Source organism: Quercus lobata, chromosome 11 (assembly GCF_001633185.2).
Source record: "Quercus lobata isolate SW786 chromosome 11, ValleyOak3.0 Primary Assembly, whole genome shotgun sequence".
NCBI classification, from domain to species: domain Eukaryota; kingdom Viridiplantae; phylum Streptophyta; class Magnoliopsida; order Fagales; family Fagaceae; genus Quercus; species Quercus lobata.
This window is the reverse complement of record NC_044914.1, coordinates 45170193-45180552: the sequence shown is the minus strand read 5'-3', so window position 1 is coordinate 45180552 and position 10360 is coordinate 45170193. Positions and strand designations below refer to the sequence as shown.

The 10360-nt window shown below is 29.4% G+C and overlaps 1 protein-coding gene across 1 annotated transcript; it reads right to left on the bottom strand.

Annotated features, from left to right (window-relative positions):
- Nucleotides 1–8377: 8377 nt before the first annotated feature.
- On the bottom strand, nucleotides 8378–10052 carry LOC115968725 (bZIP transcription factor 44-like). The gene has a single exon (XM_031088215.1). It carries the CDS (start codon nucleotides 9172–9174, stop codon nucleotides 8689–8691), a length of 486 nt encoding a protein of 161 aa, XP_030944075.1. The 5' UTR covers nucleotides 9175–10052; the 3' UTR covers nucleotides 8378–8688.
- Between the last annotated feature and the right edge of the window lie 308 nt (nucleotides 10053–10360).

Sequence of the window (10360 nt, the reverse complement as noted above, 5' to 3'; positions counted from 1 at the left end):
AAAATCTCCTAGCCCTAAACAACACCAAGAGAATAATGACATTGTACTTTCTAACTACTTTAGATATAATATATATAGTCAGACTGTTTGCCTCTTTTTTTTTTCTTTTTTTTCTTTTTTTTACATCATGCATCACTGTCATGATGGTTTAAGCAAAAAATTAAAAAGTGATAATCAAATACGCACTCAAAATTAAGTTACTTATATATTAAATTTATTAGCAATTTTACAATAAATAAATAAATTTGTGAACTAACATGACAACATATGTTATTAGTGTCACGTCAATGACATAATAAATAATTTTTTATTTTGTACTTATAAGATATCACCTCAATTTGCAAAACTTATATAGTTAAATCTATAGTATTTGTAACTTAATTAATCAATATGTGTATTCAAATCACTTCTTTGTTTGACTGTGTGCTGTGGTCATATAGCTGGAATTTGTATATGTACCTTGGCAGTTGGCACACAAGTCACAAGGTATAGTTATTATTATTTTTTGGTTTAATCTCATATTAATTAATTGATCATATAATTTTGATCTGATTTTATTTTATTATAATACTTAGTGCCCACCACATGTTTCCCAGCAAAGCCCAAACTATTATTATTTATATATTGGACACAGCTGACGAGTACAAGAATAACTTGGCCATTTCAATAGGCGTGCTAACTTGCTTTGTCTTTTGTGATTATTGACTACCTTACATTAACATGGTTCACTTAGAAAAAGAGATTTAAGGAAAGTATATTAGTTGCAAAAGTGCTTACGGAACCATGATTTAGATTTTGACCATATCATATTCATGACAGCCCTCGTCTCCTTGCAATGTCTTGTATTTTTGTGGAAGAAAAATGGGTCATTGAAAGAAAAAGATGCTTAAGATAAATACGGTTACACACACCTTGTTACACACATTTTCTAGACTGAAATCATAAGCATGAAAACATAATTTTAATTTTAAAATTGTGTTCAATTCACATTTCAATTTAACTTTTGAAATCGCAAAGAACTTTTGTAGCCTAAAATACATACAGTGCTTGAAGATTTTTGGGGGAGAAATAGTTCAAACTGCAATGTTAGCAATATATTATAAATAAAAAAATACCTACGATTTCAGCTCAAAAAATGGGCGCATAACAGTGTGCGTGACCATACGACCCTTTATTTTAATGGTTTTAATTTCTCTTTTTAAAAGAAAAGCTTTTTTCTTTATCTTTATCTTTCTTTTTTATTTTCTTTATTTGAGAAGAGAAGTGCAATTGGTATTGGAATCTAAGAAAGCTACACCCTCTTTCTCTCTTAACAAAAAATCAAGTTTGGAGCCCACTTGCCGTTTCAATTTGCTTTCTCTTCACACATAAAGTGCTACATGTTCATTGATCTTTTTTCACCTGTTGGGTGCTTTTATGGATTTCTAATTAGAAATGGAAACAGTTTCATCCTCCATATATTATTTTTCTTGTTCACTAGTTGGGTGCTGTATATGTTCATTCACGTTTTGCCACTTTTACCCTCTGTATATAATCATGTTAAGAGTATAATACAATGTATTAAAATAATGGTCTGTTGATAAATTACATCATTTCTCTAACGGTTTAAGTTTTTTTTTTTTTTTTTTTTGGGTACTTTGTAATACATCTTACTATCCTATTTCTACTCTACATTCTATTTAAAAATAGACAAATAATATGTTCACAATATTTTCACAACAAATTCTATATGGCAAGTTGTTACAAGTTGTTACAAGTTGTTATTAGTGGAGTTGAAAAATAATTTCGGCAATAGGTTCAAATTAGAACCAATAACAACTAATCAACTGTAATTTATTGTAAAAATATTGTTAAAATATTATGAACGTAGCATCTCTTTTTAAAATATTAAAGACTCCCATATGTTAGGCCCTCATTATGAGGGAGTTTAGGCATGCCAGTGAGGGGTGCTATTAAAATATTAGTTAAATGATTTTTTTTTTTAATGAAAACTGATTAATTAGTTAAAAATGATTAATTTCATATTTTCCTTACTTTTTAAATTTTTGGGACAATTGGTAGGTAATTTATCACAATAAAAAATAAACTGATTTGAATTGAAGCCATTTTATATGAATTTTTAATTATGTCTTTATTCAAAAGTACAAAGAATTCTTTCACTATTTATACAATTCTTCCATGAGATTTACATGAGATTCCTATTTCTTACTCTTAATCCTGTCTTCGAGAAGACGCCCTAAAAGTGCCAAAGTCACCTTCCCTTACGCATGATTGAGATTTTAAAAAAAAATACAATAAACAAAACAAAATGTGAATTTGACAATTTTAATGTTGAATTCAAGTGATATTACCAAGAAAAATAAATAAATACCGGAGATCCCTTTTTTTATTCAACAAAAAAAAGCAAAACAAAAAAAAAAACAAAACAAAATAAGACAAAATAGTGGTGATTAAATTTAACTGTCGAATTCCTTGTTTCTCCTTTACCCTCTAACTACTCGGAAATGTTTATTCTTCGTTGCTTTGCTATTTGATTTACTGTTATTTTCTGTTTACTTGCATCAATTATTTGCTTATTTGTCTATATCTTCTTAGGCAATCATGACCTAGAAGATTTAACTTATAGCCTTTACACCTACTGCTTCATTTTTATAACAAAAATTCTACAGCCGTTCTCTTAGGATCACGTCATTTGTTATAATTTATTGAATCAATAATGATTTTAAGCGTTGAACTATCACTTACACATAAATCCAATTCTCTAAACTTTCTTACAACACACCTAAGTTCACATCCTATTAAGTTATCAACTAATAATAGGAGAAACGTCACACATTGGCCTACTATAGACGCTATTTCGATCATACACCAATCAAAACTTTATACATTAGTTGGAATGGATTTGAAATGGGTATATGATATCCCTACACTTATTTTTTTCTGTAAATATGATGGCATATGCTTGTTGGCCTGTTGGAGATCCAATGTGTTTTCTACTTTCTAACTGCATGCCAAATAGCACCTGTCTACTTGTGTTCTTGAAAGAACAATTATAATGAAACTTTCTTGCTCAACTGATGAAACTATTAAAGCCATTAAAAGTTAAAACACACACACACAGAAAATGTGGTTACTTTTACATGTAATTGATGTGTAAGATAACTTTGGCACTTGTAGAATAGTAGCTACTATTCTGAATTTCAACAATTAAATTCAAACCAACAGCAAAAAGTTTTTAAGGAAGAAAGAAAAATCTACCAATATCCTCCAACTCAATCTCTAGCAATCGTTGGTATGAGTCAGTATTGATTTTTTTAGTGGAGGGACTTGTCTGGTTGTCAAATTTATGCTATTTAGCAAGTAATCCATCTGTAGTAAAGATCGGCAATAGTGGCAAACACATCCAAACAACTCAACTCACTATGTAAATATGTACTAATCGAAACATAAATGGACTGGTTGAGTCAAGTCTGTTTCTTTACTTCTTTTTTTTAACTTCCATCAAATAATTTTCTTGTAAATTTGTGTTAGTGGAACATTTTAGCCTTTGTGTGAGGCTTTTGTTAACAAGTGTCTATGTGCATTAGTTAAGAACGCTTCAAATGAATCCCATCTTTTTTGAAAAGTAGCAAAATTAATAATCATATGTCCTTTTACTGAAAGTGGGTCAACTTCTTATAAAAAAAAAAAAACCAATCGACTATATCATAAAATTTAGCCTTTTACGAATTTCCTAAGACACCAATTAACTAAACCACTTCTCTAAATGTCATGTAACAAAAAGTAAATCAAAGATACTTGATCTTGGGCTATACAAAGTCTTGTTTTGTGTTTGATTCAGTTTGTAATACCTGACCCGATTTGGAAGAGTGGCAGTTTTAAATGTGATATTTTATGAGATATTTAAAAGATATATATATATATATATATAAGAAAAATGTTATGTTTACAATATTTTCACAATAAATCTTAAGTGACATGTTGTTATTGGTTGTTATTGTTGTAACAAAAAAGTAATCTCAATGGTAAGTTCAAATTCGAATCATTAACAACTAACTACTTATGATTTGTTATAAAAATATTATAGACACTTCTCCATATATATATATACTTCAGAATTAAGGTAAAATGAAAAGATTGTACCGTGATTATTTTTGTTTTTTTTTTTTTCTTAACACAGTAAAAATCACTACAACTTAATAAATGTAAACATATTATTGTGATTATTTTTTGAACTTTTTTTTTATAACAATTTTTTTGCTTGTTCTAAAATTAGACATCCAAAGTATTTGGACACAGCCGCACTCTCCAATTATAGTAAAGTATTTATGTCTGATAATAGTACAGGTAGATCTGACAAACTCAAATAAACAAACAGTAATTTTTAAAATTTTTTTTTTTGAACCGAATCATGTGAATTTGAGTACTCGCACTGAAACTATTGTTCCCTGCACGTGTGACTTGTTCCTTAACAACATGATCTCTCTCCCATTTCAACTCTTTTTGTAGAAACCAACGAGGCCTAGATCTGACATTTTAGTTACTACTAATACTTTTTAAGTGTGTAATCTTTGATAGCTTAAAAAGATTTGTCAGTTCATCAAATATTTTTAGGATAAAGTGAAATTGCAAAATTGACTGGAGTTTTAGGTTATAATTTTATTTAATAATTTTTTTTTATTGAAGATGAATTTTGACAAATCTATCATTAGATTGCATATTCTTTTTATATCCTTTATATTTGCAAAATTTTTAGAAATTAAAGATCAATAGTTATCTCATCAATAAATTGTTTAAATTGCAAGTTTTTGTAGTTTAAAATTATGTATAAAATATAACCTTATAGATCATATAGTAAATAACATCTGATCGACACAAAATTTGACATGTTTATTAAGAGTTTAAAGAACATGCAGTTCAACGGTTAAATTTTCAAAATATATAGTAATATTTATTTTATTGAATAAGGTTGTAACTTAAAATTATAACTAATTTTGTAACTAAATTTTGTCTATTTTAAAAAAAATTTATTCGAAAGTAAAAATGTAATTGATTTTTCGACAATTTTTTATATTTATCATGAAAGTGACATTAAAACATTCTTAAAATGATTCATTAACAAATGTCATAAGAGCACACATTAACTAGAAATTATTTTATTTTATTTTATTTTCTTGCTCTTCATCTCTATCTCCCCTTCTCTGTTCATTTTTAGTTGTCTTAATGTTTAATTACTGGATTGAGATTCTCTAAAGTTATTTGGATTATTCCAACATTAGTTTCTAAAATAATTTATATCTACTTTGAAATAAATGGATTAAATTTTGCTATGTTATCAATAATTACCAAAATGACGACACTCAATTTATATTTAACTAATGATGACGTAACAAAATCCAGTTCACTTATTTCAAATGGAACACGAGAAGAAACCAGAAAGAGTTGAAATGTAATAATGAAAGAGCACGTAAGCAGTGAGGTTATAAAGGAATAGAGGGATAACATATGCAAAGAAAACACTCGATTTATATTTAACAAATGATGACGTAACAATAATCCAATTCACTTGTTTCAAATGGAACATGAGAAAAAAAATGAGAAAGAGTTGAAATGAAATAATGAAAGAGCAGGTAAATAATGAGGTTATAAAGGAATAAAGAGATAACATATGCAAATCTAAAAACATGTGTTTTTGGGCAAGGAATGAGAAAGAGTTGAAACAAAAAGGGAAGAAATACAAGAAGAATTGATTTGATTTGATGGAGGGAAGGAGATTAGAATGGAGGAGAATGAAGATTGTGGGGGGGCGGGGGGTGGGGGAGCCAAAAAAAAAAAGCATCAATTAATTACCATTAATCGGAAAAACCAAAAGTTTAATAGTTGGGAAAAAAAATAATGAAAGAGGAAGTAAATAAGGAAATAATTAATTGCATGAGGCAATTGAACCGGTTTGATGTAGAGAGAAAGAGGCAAATGGAGAAGGACAGGAAAGCCAAAAATTGTGAAATTATTTATTTTATTATAAAAAATGCGTAACTTTATTATGACGAAGATTAAAATAATACATCTTGAGTCAGAGTTGACTCAATTATATTATGATTTTTTTCTATTCAAGTTACATAATTAACAAGATTCTTAATAAAATTGTGAAATTATTTATTAATTAAGAAAGATCAAAGAAGAATGAAAAAAAAAAAAAAAAGAAGCTAAATTAAATTATAAATTTCTAATCAAGCTTTCATTTTTATCTATAAAATAGATAACTTTAACCACAAAGAAAACTATGGGCAGTTCCCAAGTAGAATTGCAACCACATGCCAAACAAAGCCTGGATTAACTTGACTTCTCCCTTTTTAAAATAGAATTTTATTTGTGAGCACCATGATTAATAGCGCAGCCTTCTAGATTTATTTACTCCAATTCTTTGCATCTTACCTTGTGATTTATTTTTATTATTATTATTATTATTTTTTTTTTTTTTTTTTTGCATTTAAGAGAGTCATTTTGACTTTGACTGATCCCATTATTGATTTTTCTTTTCAGATTTGATTTAAAGGGAAAAAAAAAAAAATGAACGACTCAATAAAATTATCCTTCTTTACATGAGACTCGATCTGTAAAACTAAAGTTACAAAACCATCCCATATATACAAGTTACACGCATCTTTTTTGTAATATCATATTATTCAATATTTTTTACTAAAAAAGTATTTTACAATATCATAACTAATTCACACGTTCTATTATACCAAAAATATTATGTCAATCGAATATTTTAATTTAATGTCTATAAATTTATTTTCTAGGTTTAAATTTAAAAGTAAAAAATTAAAAAAAAAATTGTTTAGAGATAAGTTAGTTGTTAATCAATAACTATATTGTGAAAAAATATTTAAAAAAAAAACAATACAATGCAACCTAGTGGTGATTTATTTGTTTAAGAATTACTAAATTGCAAAGTTAGGAAGTGTTAATATTAATAATAACTATTCAAACTTCAAAGTATAATGCGAACCTAGGTCATACAATGGCCTTTAGAACTTCAGTTGTAATTTTGCAAATGTGTTATGTGAGTACACAAACGTAGAGAGAGAAAAGAACTGGCAAGTAAATTTGGACATATTTAAAGGGAGGGCAATTGTTTAGCACATGCCCTTGCTAGAAAAGCAGTTATCTATAGGTTTAGATGTTTGAGTAAAAGAGCTACCACCTAATTTGGAGACTGTATTTCAAAAAGATTTAAATTAATAAAGTTTACTTACCTTTTTTCTCCAAAAAAACATAGAGAGAGAGAAAATAAAATCAATTATCCATCTATGGATTAAGATCATTTAGAATTTCTAAGTAACTACAACACGGAATTCTTAAAATCCTATCAATTTATAGTAAAATGAATGAATTTGATTTTACCAATCATCAATAATATAAAATAAATTCCAAATCAATGTTAGTAAATGGTGCAGATGATGGTATTTGTTCAACTTGATTTTGAGAGAAAATTGACTCCTAGATAAAATGATAAAAAGAGAGGGCTAGAGAAGAGAGGGTGCTAGAGAGCAGAGCGGGTAAATAAAAAAGAAGACAAAAGATTTACAAAAGTTGCAACTCTCATGTGTATTTAGAAGAGAACTGTGACTTCTAGAATTTTTTGAATAGTGATGTACAACCAGATGTGTGGCTATTTTTGTGTAATCTTGTGCACATGACTCTCTATGCAAATGCTCTAACTCTAAAAGCTCTAGAATATCTCTAATTTCCAATCCTTTGCGTATCATTGTGATTTATTATTTATCTATTTTAATGATAGATAGATGGATAGATGATGAGTGAAAATAAGGTGGAATTGACCATCTCACATTGTGATTTATTATTTATCTATTGTAATGATAAATAGAGGGTCAGATAGTGGGCAAGAATAAGCTGTAATTCGAACAATAACCATATTGCACCACAAAGAGATGACATTACCACTTTACTAACACATAATAACTCCATGAGGTTGGGAATGTTGCACATGATGACATTGATGCTGATTAAGGAGTGAATCTGATAATTAATTGATGTTAATTAAGGAGAAGTGGACTAAATTAAAGACAGCCCAGGATTCCATTAAGAACATGATCACTGCTTAAATTGTAGTATTTAGTTCTCCATTAACTTTGTCAAACCACAAGATAAAACAAGGCAAAATGAATAATACATAATTAGCTGGCAAGAAGACTTTCATATTTTTGAGAACCACACGTTGTTGTGTACAAATTGTCAACATATACAAAAAGACAATTTTTAATTTCCCCTATTAATTTGTACGGAGTTAGTCAAATAAAAGGAAAAAAAAATTATAAGAATATTTACGCATTCACAAAAGTTGAGCAGATTATGACAAAAACTTGCACACTATTATTATAAAATAAAGCTTACAGCAACCAACTACTACAATCTCAACTTAAAAAAAGAGAAAAGAACAACCCAAGTACAATAACACAACAATAACAGCCATCATTTACAGACCAAGTACTAAAAGGCCATAATAGCTTCAAGCTGCACTAACACATTAATATAGTGTTTATTCCTTAACCACACCCCCACATAGTGATATTTCTTACCAAATAGGCTTAAGCACTAAATAAAAACTAACATAAAATCCCTCTCTCTTGCTCTATTTTACAACCAAGAAGCCCATTGGGACTAGTACTGATTTAAAATGTCTGCAGTAGCCATAATAGGCTGGTTCAAATATGACAAACTCCATGGGTTCATAAAGCTATCAATAGGCTCAGTACTGAAGGTGCTCGAGTCCCCAACACCAGCAGCTCCAAAAACACCAGTGTTTGCATTCAGGAAATTGATAATATCATTCAGAGCCTGTAGTCTGTGGCTAAGCTCACTGGCTTGAGCTCTCAGTATTGAGTTTTCAGTCTCAATATTCGTGTAATGCTGCGTGGTGATAGTCACACTTTGAATGATCTGCTGGTTCTCTTTCCTGAGCTGAGCCACCTGAGCCACCAGATCATCCAAATGCTTTTGTTTCCTCATTCGAGATCGCCTAGCTGATTCTCTATTTGATATCATTCTCTTCCTCTTCCTCTGATCCATCAAAGCTTGCAAGTCTTCCTCAGAACCTGAGTTTTGAAGCTGAGATGACCCTGAAGATGTTCCACTGGAGGAAGCCATGTTGAAACCACAGCAAAGTTTGTAGCTTTTTTCACAATAAGAGTAGTCTAAGAGAGAGATTACTTACCAGGACCCAGATACTAAATTACACTAAGATAGCAGATAATAGTAATATAGCTAATATAATAATAATAATAATAATAATATAGCCTAATTTATCAGAGATTGGCAAAGATCATGAAACGTAGTACAACCAGTAAAGGAACACGACTGAGAAGGATTGAACTAAGTGTGTCCTGCGCCTGAATGTGGAATTTATCATACACCCAGAAAGGAGAATCTCACTGAGAATTGGAGACATGAATCTCAAACATCAAGACCAACAAGTTGGGCATGAAGATAATCTTGTTTAAGAACCAATAATATTTGATAAAAATTGGAACTTGGGTTTTTGCAATAAACTCAAAAACTCCAACCCAGCATGAAAAAGTTGAAATTTTTTCTGAGATTTTTGAGGAACAAAAGGATCAGTAAAAGAAATCAACAGGTTTTTTTATCAAAGATGAGTTGTGGATTTTGAACCCAAAAAAAAAAAAAAACCAACTTGAGAATAAGTACTTGATCTTGGACTAAGAAAATCACAATCTCAAAAAGTGGAAGATAGACAGAGCTTCTTCAGAGATTTGAGAAATAGACCAGGATATGTGCAAGAGTGATGCTAAAGAAAGACAAGGAGAAGAAAGCAAAGAGGAAGAGGTCTGTAAGAGTTTTGGGGGTGGAATTTATAGAACAAAATGGACTAACAAGTTGATGAAATAAATTAATTTTCAATTAAAAAAAAAAGAGGAAGTGTAAAAATGAGAAAATGAGAAATAAAGGAGAAAAAGGACACTGGAATCTCCTCTGAAAAAAAGTAGTTGAAAAAGTTGATGGGACATGTGAGGTTGGGAAGAGAAGACTCCACAACTGTCCAGATATCCAGCTGTGAACCAACAATCTAAGATTACTTCATGGGTGGTTAAATTTCATTATTGATACTGCCTAGGCAACCTGTGAAAGTAAAACCAATAAGATCAGAGCAGAAAGAGAAAGAGAAAAAAAATAAAAAAAATAAAAGGAAACCCACAGGAAGAAGTGTATTGCTTTTGTTTTTGACTTTCTGTGGTAAGTCATAAGTAGAAGTATTTTTGTATAACTAAGCAGGAAAAAAGAATTGGGGTTGATAGTTATATTTTTTGTATTTTTT

What these genes read in the sequence shown, in the direction of transcription:
- LOC115968725 (XM_031088215.1), bottom strand. Translation starts at nt 9,174, where the DNA reads ATGGCTTCCTCCAGTGGAACATCTTCAGGGTCATCTCAGCTTCAAAAC.